This window comes from Phoca vitulina, unplaced genomic scaffold (genome assembly GCF_004348235.1).
Source record: "Phoca vitulina isolate PV1807 unplaced genomic scaffold, GSC_HSeal_1.0 scaffold6, whole genome shotgun sequence".
NCBI lineage: Eukaryota > Metazoa > Chordata > Mammalia > Carnivora > Phocidae > Phoca > Phoca vitulina.
The window spans coordinates 4,598,960-4,617,933 of NW_022589709.1; the positions used below are offsets into that span (position 1 = coordinate 4,598,960).

Here is an 18,974-nt window from a genome sequence, read left to right on the forward strand (position 1 = left end):
AAAGTGTTAGCCTCCCCCAAAGTTATATATGTCTTAGGAGAGATCAAAGGCTCTTAGCTAAAGCAATGAGAGTCTAACAGTAGAATGCCAAGCACCAACTAGGCTCAGGTGGGAAAATTTTGCATTCTTAAAAGCTCTGCAAACATTCCTTATTGTTTTTAAACCCAGCTGTTTAATCAAACCGCAAGGAGAATTTTCTGGTGGAACTCACAGACTTGCCCAAGCTACAGAGAATATTTATATGGGGGGAAGAGAGGATCAGTAAGCAAACGTTGTGTTAATGAATAAAGATCCCATATTTCAATCCTGAAAACTCTCATGTTGTTTTAGGCCCACCAGCACAAGCGCAAAACTAGCTTAATAAACCATAGGATGTGAAAAATTCACTGTGATGGGCATACCCAAGAAGTCCCCCACTGAAGGGGACCTGTGGGAAGCATGCAGTCCACCCACGGCCCTGTCTTGAAACCAGACAGATGAAGCTGTCTGCTAGAAAACTGAGATTCCCTTTCACTTTTCCACAATTGCGAAGTTGTTTGTAGAAGGCCCCCGGAATCATTTATAACTGAAAGAACAAGAGAAGCCACCTTCAAACTCCAGTTTCAATAGGTCTGAAATCCTTCTGGAAACCCAAAGCGACTGCACCATTTGGTATTCCCAGAGAATATGAGCAACAGATAAAACTAATCCAACCCAGTGGAAAGAAGGGTCACTGCAGAGTTCGGACTAACTTCTTAGTAACATTCAGCCCCTGCCACAACTTTCCTTTCTCTGTCATTTCCATGTACCGTAGAACTTGAATTCATAATTCATACCCCTGTTTTAAATCCCCACCTCAAAGGGAGCCTGTAAGAATACTGACACGTTTGTGTCAAAAAACTCCCAAACAGTTACAGGGAAAGCACTGAGGTAGAGTTCTTTCCCCAACAATCAGGAGGCTGCATACCTGGTTTATATGAGTTGCTAGTTCTCATGACCTCCTAATCCCCAGCGAACACTCTAGGGACATGGCTACTCCTACCAGGGTAGCCACAATTTCAATCAGACCTCCTCACACAACTTACTCCTAATTTCTGCAATATCTAGCTGGCAAGTGAAGCCCAACAGGGACTCATAGATACAAACAAAAGCTCGCTACAACCGCTGTGTGTGGGAAACTGAGGAATACCCAGACAGTCTACTTGGAGCAGCAGAGAGAAATACAAAGTAATAGAATATAACACGGTTTCCTGAAATTCAGAATACCAAACTTCCATGATATATCAAAGAATCAGACCTAATTCTGCCCTTATTATCTTGGGTATGTCATGATTCCTGTTGCAGAAACATTTTTAAGCCACTGTCTTTCAGGATTGGTGAAAGAAAAAAACTAACATCTCACAAGTAATGTTGAAAGCACCATGATTTGAAAGAAACTACTATTAGTAAACTAAACTGCACTCTAAATAAAGAAAATTACTGCTGTTAAGACGCACTGTTCTGAGAATTATCAGGAAGAATACCAAAACGCGAACACTGCCGTATATAAGAAATTATTCAAGTATGCATTTGAGTAATTCTGCATTTTAATTTAACCCTTTGAAACATTAATCAAACCGTGGCTAATTATAGGAATTAAGGAATTAAACGATGGAATCTTCTAAAAGATATTATTTAAAAGGCAGTTTATACAATTACTTGTATAGATGTTTGCTTTAAAGAGGAAAACAGTTCTACTATAATGAAAAGGGTCTTAGAAAATTAAATTAACAAGGGGGGACCAGGCTGATATGAAACTAAATTAGCATCAAATGCAAATTACAGGGTACTTAATGGTAGAAACAGGTGCAGAGAAGAACCCTAAATGAGATAAATGAATAAAACATCCCTCTCCACAAATGTGGAAGCTGACACAAAGTCAATGATATGAATAATTCAGCAGCCTCCACACTGCTGTTGAGGTCAGTCTGCCTTGACCTTTGAAACAGGAAGTAAAATTCAGTTCAAATTTGAGTGACTGGAAATATAACAGTTATTTGTTTTTTATATTAAAAAACCCACAGAATTTTCCTTAAATACAGATATAGGAAAGATGCAATAGAATTATAGTTTGAACTAAAGAGACATTACATAATCAAAGTAGTTGGTAAACAAACAAAAAATCAAAAAATCGTTAGATAGGATTTTACCAAAACCACGTTTCAAAATACGGAAATTCTAAAAACAAAACAAGTAAAACGGGGCTATACAACCAGGGCTGGACTTACTGATCAAACTCCCTGTGAGAATAAATTTCTAAATTTGTACCCTTCCTTCAAATTATTTTGTTGTGTTGATGTCAATGTAAAAAATATTTTTAATTAGCCATGTATTTTTATTAATAATACAAAGTAATCGCTTACATTTGTAAGACAAAATTTTGTTAGATTTTTTAAAAAATCTTTATGAAGCCGCTCTTTTTTAATCCTTCAAATCCTGACTTAATAAATGCTGTAGCCCCAAAATTAGTTTATCTTAGAAAAATGCAACCCGAGTTCTAAAAACAAATCATTCTCATAACTGACCATCTACCGTGATTCTATGTCTTTTATGCTTTCTTTCCTTCTTTGCATGCTTCAAAAGTATTTTGTATGGTCAACTAGTGAAAATACTTTCTTCATTTCAAATTGAATTTGGTGCTGCTAGAGATTAACATGGGATGACAACAAACCAATTTCTACAAGTGAGAAAGTCAGCAAAATATATATGGTATATCACCTCATTCTTATTTTACAGGATGGCATAAAAGATGTTTGATAATAGCAGTTATCTCTGCCCTCCAATCAGTTCTATTAATGGGACCCACAACTTGGCTATCTACCTTTCATCTATCTACTGTACTTGTCAGATAAAAGATTATGTTGAAAGATGAGCTTAATTTTATTTTCTAGATTTAGAGAGGGTTAAAACCACAGACATGCACGCGCACGCGCATGCGGGCGCACACACACCAGCCATCTATGAGAGAGCAGTGGTAAACTAGATCTACAATATAATTACCATAGGAAGAAGTTTGAGATAGGCTTCTTCTAAATGCAAGTGTTCAGAAGAAGCAAAATTAAAGATGCAGGGTGTGTTTTTTTTAATTATTATTATTATTATCATATCAGCAGAATCACTCCTCACTCGATATTTAATAAAGGCTGATAGACCAAACATTGCTGATTTGGGGCTTGGCGTAATGACCGACCTGAGCGAAGGTTTGTGTACAAAGTGGCTCCCCATTAAATAGGGCTCTGTGGAACCAGCTGGTTCTCATTTTGAAACAACCGGTTTCTCTATCCCCAAGTGCTAAAGAAAATAATCCCTGCCATCTATGACTACACACTTTCACAGAGGCAGCAATGAGAATTTGATTGTGGAGATAATTAAAGTCATTCCTGGAACTTCCACGAAAAAAAAAAGGTGGGGGGAGAGGTGGGTCGAAAGAAAGAATAGTCAATGATAGTGTTTGAAATTAAACTATGACAAATCATCTGGAGTGCAGAAGAGGGAGATGGAGCCCCCGCCCTTCACGGAATTCAGTTGAAGCCAGCTCTATTTTCTTCTCCACTCGGTTGCTCCATGGGGAGGCCCGAGATGCCATTAGTCAGGGCCACAGCCCCCAGAGTCCGGCTTGGACACAGAAGAATCGAAACACAGCCCGAGAAACTCCCTATCGCTGATGACACATCACAAGGAGATTTTTTTTTTTTTTAATTTTCAATCTTAAATAAAATAGCCAGAGAGGAATCCATCTGGATTCTTCAACAGCCATCCTGGGTTGATCTGAGATTGTTTTAACATGAAAAAAGAAGGGGAAGAAGAAAAAATCAGACATTTGAAGGCATGCCTCTCAATCTCGAGGAAAGCTTGGTTTCTGTTTTTGTTTTGTTTTGTTTGGTATAAAGCCATGGTGTTCCATAAGAACCCATGCTTAAATGGCCCAAATGACATTTAGCTGAGCCTACAGTCCCTGCACGCCTGCAGATTTCATGGGCTTTGGGGGAAAAACTAAAGTACGTGTAATCTGTCTGTCTGCACTATCTGCCTTTAACAGGAAGGAGAGATGGGCTCAGTGAGGACGATCCAGGGTCTCTCAATTAACCTGATTAGTTCAGCACATTGCTCTCACGAATGGCACCTTATCTTGGAAATAGGGGAGAACTTCCTTCCTCCAGTAGACGCAGGAGCCCCCTAAAGCCACAGTGATGCAGCCTATCAATTGTGAGTGGTCTCTGCTTCCCCTCCCTCTTGCCAGCTAGCAGGTCAGAGAGCCCGGCAGACGCGCTGCCTGATTGGATTTTGTGTCCTAAGGACAGGAGGCAAGCTCCCGTCTGCCCAGGTGGCCTTGCAGAAGGCTGGGAAAAGGGATGCCCTGTGGGCAACTTCAAGCCCCTTCTTTCAGAGTCAACCAGGCACATGATGGGATTGAGGTGGGGGGACAGGGGGTTGGGGGAGGGAGAGAGAGGAAGAGAGAGTGGTGGGGGGGGTGTTGGAGAGAGAGAATTCATTAACCCTTCAATCACTGGAGTAACATGTCAATTATACCTGCCTGAAAGAAAAAAGGGTGAATTCTTAAGTCACCTAACATTATATAAAACAAAGACCCTGCCGAAACATGTTACACGAATACTAGCTTCACGTTTGATATAATAATGGGAATCACAAAAGTTACCCTACAAAAATAAAGCTTTCTCCCAAACTCTCTGAAATCTGCTTGTTTGCAAAGGATGCCCTGTGTATGTGTGTGTGTTTTAAATTCAGGTTATCATGTGCAATAGACATAGTAGTTAACAGAATATATTCTTGAAAATGTGCTTTGTGAGAATGTCAACAGCAGGGTTTTTCACTTACTTGTCTGCTCTGTGATTTACTTGATCAATTAAATAGTTAGGCAATGAGGGGATTTGCATGGTAATCGTGCCAAGATTAACATTTTTAAGTGTAACAAATTTAATATTTTATCTTACATTTTCTGTTTCTCATCATTCTTTAATGGCAGTGCATTTTCACTTTATTGTGTAGTTATAACAAGCCTGTCTTTATGCAGAGAGATGAGACCACCAGCTTCAACAACTGCATTTCTAGCTCCTTTCATCCTTTCTTTCATTTCACAAAAACATACCCCAAGCACTTACTACATAGCAATGAGGTTCTGAGCTGAGTGCTGGGGACATAGCAGTGACCAGCACATGCATATCACTGCCCTCTGGGGCTTACCGTCTACCTCCTAAAGAGTTCACCTGCCTCAGCAATACCAGAGGGAACTAAAATTAGAATTTCAGAGATGGAAAGATCTTAGAGAGCTCTTCATTGCAGCCCTTATTTTAAAAATAACATCTATCTTCTTTGAATATGATATATGTGCCAGGTGTTGTGCGAAGTACCCTCTGTGTATTATCCACTTATTCCTCACCACAACCCTATGAAGGAAGAACTACTATTCTCACCCTGGTCTTACAAATGAAGAAACTGAGGCTTCGGAAAGTTCAATGATCTGCCCACAGCCCCAGAGTCAACAGTGGCAGAGCTGGGATTTGATCCAACGTGCTCTGACTCCACAGCCTGAAGTCTTAACCAGTGTGTAGACTGCCTTGTAGGCTGCAATAAAGCCCCAGAGTTTGCCCAAGTTCAATACCACAGAGTAAAAGCTAAAAGGCAACTTTAATGCAGGGATACTTTTCCTCTGATCATGATCCCCATCTAAAATAGCAGTCTTCTATTTTTTTAAAAAATCAATTTATTCTTTGCTTACCATTAATACTCCAAATTATTGGGTATTTTTTTTTTTTCAACTCTGAGGCACTGTAAGCTCTATGAGGGCAGGAACAATGTGTGTCTTATTCACTGTTTTATCCCCAACCCTGAAAGCAGTGACTGGCATAGAGTACAGGCTCAATAAATATTTGTGGAAAGAAAAAAAGATGAATGAATAAATCCTCCTCCAAGGGGACTTAGTTACCATGATAAACTTCAGTAAGGCAACTCTGCTTAGAAGAAAGTCCCATGGCAATCATCACATTAAAAATAACAATCCACAGAGAATATATTATGTTCAAATTGCAAGCACCTGATATGACTTCAGGCACCTAATATGTACCGCATCCTGTGCTAGATATATTAACCCTCACAGATCTTCAAAACTGAAATTACTTTTCCCCATTTTAAAGATGGGAAAGCTGGACATGGATGGAACTGGAGGGTATTATGCTGAGCGAAATAAGTCAATCAAAGAAAGACATGTATCATATGACCTCACTGATATGAGGAATTCTTAATCTCAGGAAACAAACTGAGGGTTGCTGGAGTGGTGGGGGGTGGGAGGGATGGGGTGGCTGGGTGATAGACATTGGGGAGGGTATGTGCTATGGTGAGCGCTGTGAATTGTGCAAGACTGTTGGATCACGGGATCCGTACCTCTGAAGCAAATAATACATTATATGTTTAAAAAAAAAAAGAAGAAGAAGAAGAAGAAGATAGCAGGAGGGGAAGAATGAAGGGAGGGAAATTGGAGGGGGAGACGAACCATGAGAGACTATGGACTCTGAAAAACAAACTGAGGGTTCTAGAGGGGAGGGGGGTGGGAGGATGGGTTAGCCTGGTGATGGGTATTAAAGAGGGCACGTTCTGCATGGAGCACTGAGTGTTATACGCAAACAATGAATCATGGAACATTACATCAAAAACTAATGATGTAATGTATGGTGATTAATATAACATAAAAAAAAGAATAAAAAAAATATATACTAAAGATGGGAAAGCTGAACCCCCAGAGACTCAGGTATTGGTAAGTAACAGAGAGGGGATCTGATCCTCAGCTAACAGACTCCTAAATCGATGCTTTTTCCATCATACTCTGCCCTGTCCCAGATTTCTCTTTGGATTAGTGCCTGTGTTTTCCCAGTGAAACACACAATGGTTTACTCATCAAAATAGATGAGGACATGAGAACTCAAATATTGTCCCAGCAACGGGTTCAACAATTTACATGTCATATTATTATTATGTTTAATCCCAAAAGTTAAGTGCCAAATCTCCTAAGAAAAATTGTTTAGATACAAAGGTTTAGATTAAACCTTGGACCAAGGATGAATTATGGATACCAAGAAAAATAAGTGAGACTACATGAAATGCTAAAAACAGTATTTTTTTTTTTACTGGGCAATTGAGGATGGAAAAAAAATCAGGCTGAGAGCTAAGAGATGGGATTTCTAATCACTCGCTTTGTCACTAATAAAGTTCCTTGGGCTGTGTGCCTCAGTTTACCCACTGTAAAATGGAGTTAATTTGTGCCCTCACATTTGTGTGTGAAGAGAATTCTCTGAAATATTATACCATAAAGATCTCTAAAGCTTTCAAGTACAGTTCAGATGTAAGCAACTATGACACTCTTAATGGTCAAGGATTTTATTTGTTTTGTGTTATGGTGCTCGTAAGCCCAGATTCAGATGCTGGTCTCTAAGAGACCCTAGGAACAGCCAGAATAGGACAGTCCCACTCCTACACCCACAGAAAGAAGGACTCAATTTTTTAAAGATATTTTGAGATGTACACCATTCATCTGAGGTTATAATCTGGCTTTAAGAAAACACCGAGATTGTATAGAGAAACATGGGTTTGCAACATTGTCTATAATAGTTTCAAAGATAACCAACTTTCTTTTCTAAAGATCTTTCTAATAAATACAAAAGAGACTTCTCATTTTTCATCTTTGTTTTTGTCTTTGTAAAGATTGTGTGTGTGTGTGTATGTGTGTGCACGCATAGATGTGTGTAGATGTGGGTGTGAGAGAAACCAAACCTGATGCAGGACCAAGGTTCTTCAAACTAACTTTCCATTTTGTGAGGAAACTTCACCATTGCATCCAAGACTACTAAGAATGGTGTTTTAAGACACTACTAACATCACAATACCAATAAAAAGGAAGCATATTAAAAGTAGGAGAAAACTATTGTTCTATTGAACAATAATAAATAAGTTGCAAATAGCATGACTGTCTGATATTCAGATAAAGTGAAAAGAAAAAAAGTGTTAGATCATGGTTGCTCTGGAAAGATGGAGGAGAAAACAACCTCCGACCATTCGAAAAGTTGTCAGCTGAGAGGAGAGCACCGTCCAGTGCGGGCAGAGTACTCAGGGCACTAGCAGGGTCCTAGGCCATACGAGAAAGGAGCAGCTAATATCATGAAACAAAATACCCTAACATTTCCTTTTGCTAATTTCTAATTCACTGATTAAGAAAGACAAGAAAAATATACTTCAATCCTGAAATGCCACGTCTTGAGTGTTCACACCCTACACAAGGGCTCTTCTGGTCTACCCACCCACCTCCCCACACACATCGGATCAATATTTGGTCAATCGAGCAGCAAATGAGCAAAAAGTTCTTGAGGGATTCTTGATATTGATTAAAAGGGCATTTTTTCTAAACCACTACAAACTTTCCACGAACCAAAATCTTAGAATCTTGCCAAAACCCTCTACGATATGTATAGCAACCATGTCCAGGTTAAAAATGCAATGTGCAATTTGATTATTATTTTCCTCTTTTTTCTCTGCCCTGGCACTGAAAGTGTTAAAGAAAACAATAAAAGAACAAGTAAGTGTACAGGGTAGGATTTACTGGCATTTACTTTTAATCTATGGTCCTTCACTCTGTAGCTTATCGGGCCTCTGTCAGTCCTTTTTCCTCCTTTATACTTCACGAGGAGCCCCCCATGCTGCTACTGAGAGACAGAGCCCAAGTGTCTATAAGCTTTTTGTCAGGTAAAAAGAGAAGAAAAAGGAAAGGAACAAGAGGAAAAGCAAAGCTAAGAGGCATCTATTAGATGTCACTAGGCTTTTGTATTCATGTCAATGATTCAGGATTAGAGTATTTGAAATAATCTTATTGAGAGGAATCAAAAGGCCCACCGAGTGAGAGGCTGCTCTGCAGCATATGGCAAAGGCACGAACAATATCTTATTAAAGATGTGTTGGCTATAACACTATTACTTTATATTACATTACAAAACTATTGTGCCTCAAACAGTTAGCGGGATGGTATAGTTACCGAGTGCCATTTTGGAGGTTATTGTGTGGGATCAAGCTATATAATTTGCCAGCTTGTCTAGTTAAGTCTTTCCAAGTAGGGTTTGCAGGCAAGTTTGGAACTGAAACGAAGCACTTCACCTTCAAAAATAAAAATCCCCAAAGCACAGCGAAGACCACTCTGTTCCCACTGAAAGTGGAGTATATATTACATGGATGAAACGCCGGTGGCATTCTTTTCCCCCAAATCAGATTCATTAAGTTTGCATCATTTACCATATGTGACCCCCATCCCCCATTGAAAAATATGCAGGTTTTTTTTTCCGGCTTGATTCCCCTCCTCATGAAGAACACGCACACACATACATACACACACACACACACACACACACACACACACTCAGCTTCACACTTTAGCAGGATTAAGGCAATTAAAATTCTATTACAATAAGTACTGTAACGTTAAAACCTTCATTTGCTTCTGGACAAAGGCTTGTAACTGGAGAGTTTGCGAGGGAGATTTATCTTCATCTACCCACACCTTTAAAGCCAATAAGCAACCAAAAACAAACCTGTACTGTTCACCATATTTCATTGCTTGCAATTGGAGTATTTAGGTCAATTTTATATTGTCCAGAACAGGGTAGAGTTACCCAGTTTGTAAAAGGAAAGCTAGAACGGGGGAGAGGAGAGAATGAGGAATTAGCAGTCTATTTCAGATAATGCCTCATGCCAATTAAAATGACCAAAATACCATCTCTTTATATGAAGGAAAACTCTAAATGGAGTTTTTAAAATCTGATCAACTCTTCTTAGAGAGTTTGGTCAGGTGCCCGCAGTAGGGAGGAGTGAGGGGAATTTATCAATGGAGAGTTGCACTTGGGGAGGGTTTTGGGTTTTTTTTTTCCCCATTCTAAGCAAATTCATTTAGAAAAGTAAAAGCATATTTAATATAGTAATATATTCTCATCACAAACTGACTATGCAAAGTTGCTAGATGACACACAGGGGACTTTGTACTGCTTTTCTGTATTTTTCCAAAACTGTCACAAAAGCAAAGTTATGAAGACATGGGATTAAAAACCCCCACCACGAGCAGACGCCCAGGCCAGTTACACACATAACACTGTTGATTCTCTGAAGCTTCGTTAAATACATTTCTTGGAAGTTGCTGCCATTACTTCCTTTACAGGAAAACCACTGTTGTTCATTATACAGTGTCTGCAGTAGTATTATACCATGTAAAAGTACTTTGCATTATGATACATTGTCAGCATATTTGAAATGCATGTTAATGTATCCTGGCTGTGTATTTGGGAATAGCTGATAGCAAATGGAATACAGACTGCTATTAGTTTATTGTATTTGCTATTTTCTTATCATGGTAGCAAATTGCACACAAATGTACACGGCTCCTCTCATATTCAGAATGGTATTATTTGATATGTGATAAAATTTAGAATGATACGCTCTCACATCAGCCTCATCGCTAATAATCACATAGGAATTCCCACTGAGAAAACAAATGTTTAAATACAGTAGGGTTAATAAACAACCATAAATTAATGTTCCACGTCAGTACTGGCTTTTCACTTTTGGAAAAAGGCAAACCTCTCAATACAACCAAGAAGACAGCAATTATCCTGCCTGGGGCAATTGTAAAGGGTGAATTCCTCCGCCTTTTATTTTAACAGAGCATTCAAGGTTAGGAAATCAGATGGTATAAAGGCTTATCAGAACTCCAAGAAATGCAATTTCACCTCTGGTTGTTCACACTCCAGACAGCAGTTTGTGTATCTTACATTGTGATTATGTGCAGTGGTCGGTCCTTCTAAAAACTGGGTAGAGGCCAAAACAATGAGTTGAAAGGTCAGTGAAATGAAACTCTGAGGAAAAGCCTCATTTGCAACAAAGTATATGTTATGTTCACAGAGTTGAGGACTTTATTACATACATATTACATACCCACTCTATGGTAATTCTAAAGTTTTACTATTGTCTTCCTGTTTTACAGGTGGACGTATATCTTATATAAATACATCGGGCCAATTTAATCAGGAAATTAGATGTTGATAAGACAACACTAGACATTTCTAAAAAGTTCAGTCATAGCATTTATACCTCTCAGTTGAAGAATGGATCTTAAGAAAAATTTCTTCTCTGAACAACCTTGACATGGTCAAGCTTTTCATATGCTGTATATCATGGAAATTCAACAGGTAAAATAAGCATTATACTATTTTCACTCCTGAACATTCTATTTCAGACAATAATCATAAAGAAAATCCAACTAGTGTTACCTAAATGAAAGTGATCTAGATGTGGAAGATCCTTAGACAATCCTGGAAAAGACAAATACAGGGTTTTTTTTCTTCCTTTCTTTTTAGGACACCCTTGGGTCAGTGTTACCTAAAGAGTAGTGATTCTAAACAAGCTAACTTTTTCACGTCATAAAATTCATGTATTTTTTAAAATGTATCACAAGCTTAAATCTCAAACATAGATATAAGGATCTTATAAATGGAAAAGAAAGACAAATCTGTTAAAGTTATAATAAGCAAATGCAAAATTTTTAGAGGTATATTAGTCAACAGGCTTTAAAAATCCATGCTCATACTGGCTGTGAGGAACTCAAAATGTGCAGGCTATTCAAGCCACGTTATATCTCAAAAGGACTATGTCTAAATTCACATGAGATGGGAAAACATGATTTGAGGAAGAATTTCACCCTTTATTATTTCTATCTATTAAAAGAAAAAATTCCACGTGTTAACTACCCAGGATCCACAGTGCAAGGACATGAAGAATTGGGAACTTATTTTGTCCCTTTACTTAGTGGTCTATTTCATCAGTCACACTGATCCTAAATTGAAAAACCAAACAAACAGACAAATACTGAGCCATACCCTATCCTGCCCTACTGGAAATAAGCACAACTAATCTGACCGGAAACTTCAGGGCTCTGTGTGAAAGGAATCCTATAGTATAATTCGTATAATTCAGAGAAAGAAATGTTTTTGTAAGACCATCTGTATTCACCCATGTCATTGCTCTAAGATAGTTTAGTGAATCAAGGATAGGAAAATAAAGAGTTTTGTGAAGCAAATCAAGAATGGATGGTAACCCTAACCGACTAGATACGGAATAACAGTCTGCACACTTCATATATTCAGTTCAAGTATTTATAAAGAAGTTTCCATGTAGAAAAGGGAAGATTTTTTTTTATAGATTTAGAAAAACTGGGTTCCCAATTCGGACTACCCTGTGTGACTTCTGTCATTATCATCTTTTCTGACTCTTACAAAGTAAACCTAATTAAGAACCTCCCTCATTAGTCTTCCAGAAAAATTAGCACAGCTTATGCTAATTACTCCTGCAAAATTTAATAAACTCGTTGAAATGGGAATAGTCTAATGAGGTTTTATTTATTGAACTAAGATAACTCCAAGGAAAAAGGTTAGGACACAAGGATATCCAATGTGGTAATAAAACTACAATTTATTCAATTTCTAAACACGGATTTTATTGCAAACCTTTTAAATTCAAATATGAGTTACTGTGTGAATATGTTAAATCAATCTCCACCTTAATTTAATAACAGCAAGACAGTTTTTACTTTTTACTTTAACAATAATTACCACACATAGCCGTTTACCTCAATGATAATGAAATTTACTGTTATTAGTTCCTGGTCATCGGTTATTAAACATAACACATATGACTTTTTGCATGTCTACGCAGCCCAAATACTGGGATCGTTGGGCACATCCTGGTCTTTATAATTCTTAATCAAGCCATTTGGCATCAGGCCGAAATATGACCTGGCAGTCAACTCCACATGCACACCTTCTACATTTGCAGAAATCTTCCTCTAAACTTTTTTGAAGGGACTTGACAAATTGTCACAAATGTAAAAAGAATTTGGGTCATATTTTTCTTACTTTGTTGCATGCTATTATAAAAGAAGGAAGTAGAAACCCATTTTCTAAATCACGACATGCAACTGCTGATTTTGTTAATTCCATTTTTTTGATAGACAACGCCAAGCTGATGTCCCCAAATCACTGGCAGCAAAAAATACAGCCAAAATTTAACACAGAAATAGCTTAGCCTGCACCATTGCTGTATGACCAGAAAACGTCTTCTATCTACCCTATAAATAGTTTTCCTGAATAACCACTGCTAAAAGTCTTTTGACTGATAAAAATAGCAGTGTTCTTCCAAAATCCGAAGGACAAGCAAAGGGAGCTAAAAATTATTGGTGCCCAAAAGGTGACTTCGTGCTAAAACTATGCTAAATCCTAATACAGTGATTGCCTGTACCTTCAGCTCCATAATTGCATATTGTATGCATCTTGTAAAAACAGTTACTGTTGCGACTGAATGCAGGCCCCATAACCTATTTTTGCAAAATATGCAGAGATTCACATCCATAAATCTGAAAGCAAATCAAACCCTAAGCACGTAACGCAGATATTATGCAATCGGTAATATAGAATCAAATTGGGAACTATGAAATTCAAACACGGTTGCCATCATTTTTTTTTCCTTTGCAGCAATTTTATGGAATTGAAAAATCTTTTCTATTTTGCCCTTCCTCGTGTGAGTTCTTTTCTTGTTGTTATTTTCTTCTCTCGTTGTTAAAAATGAAAGTTTCACATATCAGCAGAGACAGGGCTGGAGCTTTTAAAACCTTTGGCAGACTCAAGGACAAATAAATTCTGAAAACTCAGATGCAAATAAAAATAGCTAAATGGGGTTTTGCATATCAACTGGCATCACTGCTTGAAAAGACAGTTCATGGGAGACAGTGGCAATCGCCAGCAAATAAACATATGTTGAGGCTTCTGCAGATCCACTGGGTTTCAGCCGGTTTTAAAATACTCCTCTCTTAAGAGACCAACATTGGCTACACACTGTTTTCTACTTTGTCAAACCAAAAAGGGAAAAAATGAAAAGGAGAAATGTCATGAGTAATATCTCTCAAGCCACCAACAGTATAAAGTGCATACTTATTTTGCCTAAATTGTTTGAACTACCCCAGCCAAGAAAAGGTTTTAAGTACCCTACTGGGACAGATGCTAGGCGGCAACAATAGAAGCCACACTAATGCAATCCAGGTAACACAATCCTGTTTCAAAAACACGGGCCGGGCTAATTACAGCGCTGCTGAGTCAAGTTTCTTATGCCATCGCAACCCACAAGAACAGGTCAAAATCAAATGTTATTCAAACCACAGTCATATCAACCTTCTATATCAGAGTCACAGCTTAAAACCAAATGAAGAACTTAAAAGCTTAACCCATTCACAAGCAAAAGAAGTGTTTTCATTGCGGGTGGCAAGGTACGGTTGCTTGTCATCATCTACACCAAAAGGAACTGTGCGGCAGAACAGAATGCTTATAGTTTCAAAGTTTGTGGGACTGTTTGGGCTGGTCCTTTGATCAGAACACTTTCTTTTTAACAGAAGCGTTAGGAAAAACTTGCTTAAAATAACAAATGGTATTTCGAAGAGATGGATTTAAATAAAACAAACAGCATAAAGGTTATATTTAGTTTTGACCTTTTTCATCTGAAGATTTATCTTCCATTGCAGAAAAAAGGAATTACACGAATGGCAGGTCTGCTCTCGCACATAAACATGCTGTTCCAAACCTACAGGCGGCATAGAAGCTCACCTCACACAAAAAACGTGTATTAACTTGGAATCAAGTATATTAAGACTCAGTTATCAAGCAAAGGGGCATGTTTTGGGTAAATATTAGAGAGATATTTAGTTAAAATACCTGATTGAAACGTAAGCTTTATAAAGCTAGTGGGCAACAAAAAATTGGGTTGAAGCCTGGAGAATCACATGAATCCAAATCAACAAATCAATGTTTTGACATAAATTACAAGGAAGCAGTTTTTCAGTTAACTGAAAAACAATAAAGTAAGCCCCAAAAGGTAAAGAATTGGAAAGACAGATAGATAGGGTTTGTTTTTTATTTTGTTTTGTTTTCTGTTTTTTTTTTTTTTCAGTAAAAATCATCATTACCAAACCCAAAGAGGAACTTTTGTTCAGCTGTTAATTTCCTCCATGAGGGATCCGTCAGTCTAATTTACAAGACTCTTTTCCAGCTAGTGGAGGGTGTTAGCTCTTTCCCTAGCTGACAACTGACAGTAACCATAAACCTTCCAGGCCATTTAACTCTCAATGAGTAATGCTATGTAACAAATGGTTTATCATACATATTTCCATACAATGAATTTCAATAATTAAAATGTAAAATGAATATTTGGAATGCGACTTCGCATAATATGTGCACACACTGACTCCAAATTGCACCCAACAACTAAAACAGATTTATTGTTCTACAGTGATTTACTTGGTCATGTCAGATTAGTAATATGGATCTGTTTAAAAACACAATAATTAAGACAAGCAGGATAAATTAATCAACTTACAATACAGTATGAGCTACCATCAAATGCCGGGAGATAACACTAGAAAGTCTTGGTTCACAGATCTCCTTAAAACTGCTTTTATGCATAAATAAAACCTTAAAATGTAGATGGATTACGTCCAACAGAACTACTGTAGCTAAAAGTGATAATGATTCAAACATTTTTCAAATAAAAGTTAAATATTTATAAGCACCCAACCACATTTCATAAATCACAAACTATTATTATTTTATTTCTGTAGCTTCCTGGCACAGCATGAGGATTGAGCCACAGAAAGTCAGGAAAGAGAAAAATATTCTTTTAAGAGCATGAATCAGACAGAAAACCAAAGCAATCCAAGAACACGGGCCTCCAAAGAACATTCCAACTGGTTTTCCCAGGGATCGCAAAAGCTCGGCGCAGACTAGTCATGACCAACAGGCAAATTTCGGCCACGTGCGTTCCTCACCCTCGCCCATGAGCGACACAAGGCAGGTGTTTCATTATAATGAGGAATAAGAATCCAGTGAAAGTAGAGTGGTCCCTACCTGTCAATTATCACTGGATCTGAGGGAGTCTCATTTCGGTTGCCACAGCTCTTCTTGTCACAACAGCGGCTATGGAGCAAAAGGGAAAGGATTTAGTACAACCATCACAATGTGAAATCATCATTTAGGCAGACAGAAGGTTCAAATTGCTGGGTTGCAAATGCTAGAATTACCACAAAGCCATACCTGGCAATCAACGGATCCCTGGGACAGAAAATTCTATGTGGTTCGTCTATGGGTTAATGGCCAGGCTTAACCTCTCCCTGAACAAAGAAGGAGGGAGGAAGAGGGACTCTCCTGGAGCCACGACTGACAGCCCTAAGATGGGGTCTCCCCATCACTGCCCGCAGTATTGAAGAGTTCACTGTGAAATGCATTATTATTACATCTACCCAATGAGAATATTCAGGGTTGTGGGTGGCTCAAACGTTCTTCCCTCAAGATCACACTAATTGTGTGGAACGCGTCAATAATGAGGTATGAGTGATTTCTCCCCCTCCAGTAATTCTGTATTAAATGGATTCTTTTTCTTCTCCTTTCTCTTTCAAGGGAGAAATCTCTTTCCTTCAACCCCAGCCTGCCCAAAATCCTAAAGCTGTAACTGTTCGCTTTTGAACCATCTTCATGAGAATAAAAGTACAACATAATAATGAAGAAGAAGAAGAGGCAAGATAAAAGAAAGTGGAGATCCACATGTTGTCTGGCTTCTGTGTCCTGTGCTGGCCACCATTTAAGTTTTCTGGATGCATTATGGACAGTTGATCCAAAGGCTAGCACAGCCCTGACAATGGATGCTCTTAATTAGGTTAGAGAAAAAACAGCCATGGGCTAGAAAAGCACCCACTATCAAAATCCCACCCTAGCTGTGAGGAAAAGACTGTCCATTTCTGTAAAAGTGGGATGCTTCTGGCGGGGGGAGGGGCGGAATTGAGGTTTTTAAAAATTACCCATGGTCAATGGAAAACTATCCATCTGAGACTTGTTTGCAGATAAAATATATGTGCACTGGTCAGTCTACACCCAGGGGCACACTATAAAACACATGTTTGATCAGTCAAGGAGGCGAGGAAGTTATCCAAGGGTTATACATTATCACGTGCCATAAATAAAATATGCACTTTTCTCCCTCTTTCTTACACAGGCGTGTGTACACACACATACACACACACACACACACATTTTACTTAGTGAATCATAGGGCCTAAATTTAGAAAGCTGATGGAGAGAACCAAGCATTGAACTTCATTTTCAGGACCCAGAAATATACTCCTGGATAGAGAGTCTTTCACCAAAGTTGGGAAGTCTCTTTCCTAACTATATCTCTGAGAAGAGAATCAGCTTCCAAATTTGGTGTTAATTCTCTTTGTCTCTCATATCTTCGGAAAGCAATCGTAAGAACTGTATCTCCTTTGTTAAAGCCCCAGCTGAAGGTCACTTCATCCACCTTTCCCTTTCCGATTCAAAGGGAACTATTTCCTTTTAGGCCTACATTCTAATATACCAGGACTATGGGGCTAGAAAGCCCAAAGTATCCCAATACCCAAGAGAGAGATGTGGAAACAAGGGAATGAGAAGTAGAGTGGTTGGAATGTTTGTAAAAAAAAATGATAGTTTAAAAATTAAACTCCATCATCCCTTAACTCTGATCCCCTATGCCTACATTTCAAGGGCTTGCCAGAAGAGCGTGGTGGTTAAGAACACTGGCTCCAGAATCAGACAGAGCTCCCTGTGCCACCTGAAGCAAGGTACTCTACCCCACAGAATCTTAGTTTCCTCAGCTGTGCAATGGGACAACTGTGGTGCCCACCTCGAAGTGTCAGGGCGCAGATTCAGTGCAATCAGGGTATAAAGCTGGGCTCTGCGACTGGTCCTACTAAGTGCTCCATGGAGGGCAGCATCATTATCACCTCCTGCTCCTGCCTCCTCCGACCTCCTCTTCCTCCAAACCTGAGCAAAGCTGCCCCGTGTTCCACAGAAGCAGCAGGCCTCCAACAGCTGCCTATCAACAGATCCCATGTTGTCTTTACCCAGGGAGAAAACCGGTAGGTGGGAAGGCCTATTTCTCCTCATCATTTTCCATCCCCCCCCCTTTCTCTTCCCCAAACAGTGAGTGGGCAACACAAGTTGCCGATGGTAGAACCCTCACCGGGTCCTGTCCAGACTCGTGCCCTCCAGGGGCTCTTCCACCTGGCATGATGGCAACTTCAGAGTAGAATCTCCATGTCATGCCTGCTTCTCTCTCTCCTCACTACCATCACCCTCATCCACGTCGCTTTCATTCTTCACTTGGACTTCTGCAGTGGCCTCCCATCTAGCCTTGCTGCCTCCACGCTTTACTTCCTAGAACAGCCAGAGGGCTCTTTTCAAAATGTCAATGGGACTGTGTCACTTCACAGTCCAAGACCTATTACTGGCTTCCCCCAGCACTCAGAACAGCTCTATGGCATGCCATGATGCCAGACCACCGTCCAGCCTCCTGTCACTCTCCTCTGAGCTGCCAAGCTCCAACCTCACTGGCCAATTTCAGTCTCTCTGATATGCCTCACTCAGTCTGACCTCAGGCTTAGGCCTGGGCAGGCCTCCTGGCCTGGTCTGTTCCTCCTCCAGCCCCTCCTTGGTTAGGCAGCCTCTACTCGCTGTTCAGGCCTCAGCCTGTGTGCTCCCTCTCCAGAGAGGCTGGCCCTGACCCCCTTCAGGCTCCTCCTGGTTTTTCCTTTCAGGACATGTAACGCAATGCAAATTATATTCTTATATCAATGTTTGTTTTATTACTCTTTTTCTCCTCTCACTGTGCTCCCCCACTAATCTGTATGCTTCATAAAGGAAGAAACTGTAAATTTTATTTACCTAATGAGTAATGTAAGGACTGAAATAGAATGGAGAAGCTCAAATATTGATTGATGATTGATTGATCAAATGACTTCAAGAATGATGTAATGTACTGAGGGAAATACGATCCAAGGAAATAGG

At 39.2% G+C, this 18,974-nt stretch overlaps 1 protein-coding gene across 6 annotated transcripts in view; it reads right to left on the minus strand.

Moving 5' to 3' along the window:
* Window positions 1-18,974, minus strand: part of EBF1 (EBF transcription factor 1) — a 390,537-nt gene that overhangs the window by 350,207 nt on the left and 21,356 nt on the right. For all 6 annotated transcript variants that reach the window (XM_032403630.1, XM_032403629.1, XM_032403628.1 and 3 more), the window contains exon 6: window positions 16,005-16,073. In XM_032403630.1, the coding sequence (XP_032259521.1) occupies window positions 16,005-16,073 (69 nt within the window). The remainder of the gene's footprint in view (window positions 1-16,004; window positions 16,074-18,974) is intronic.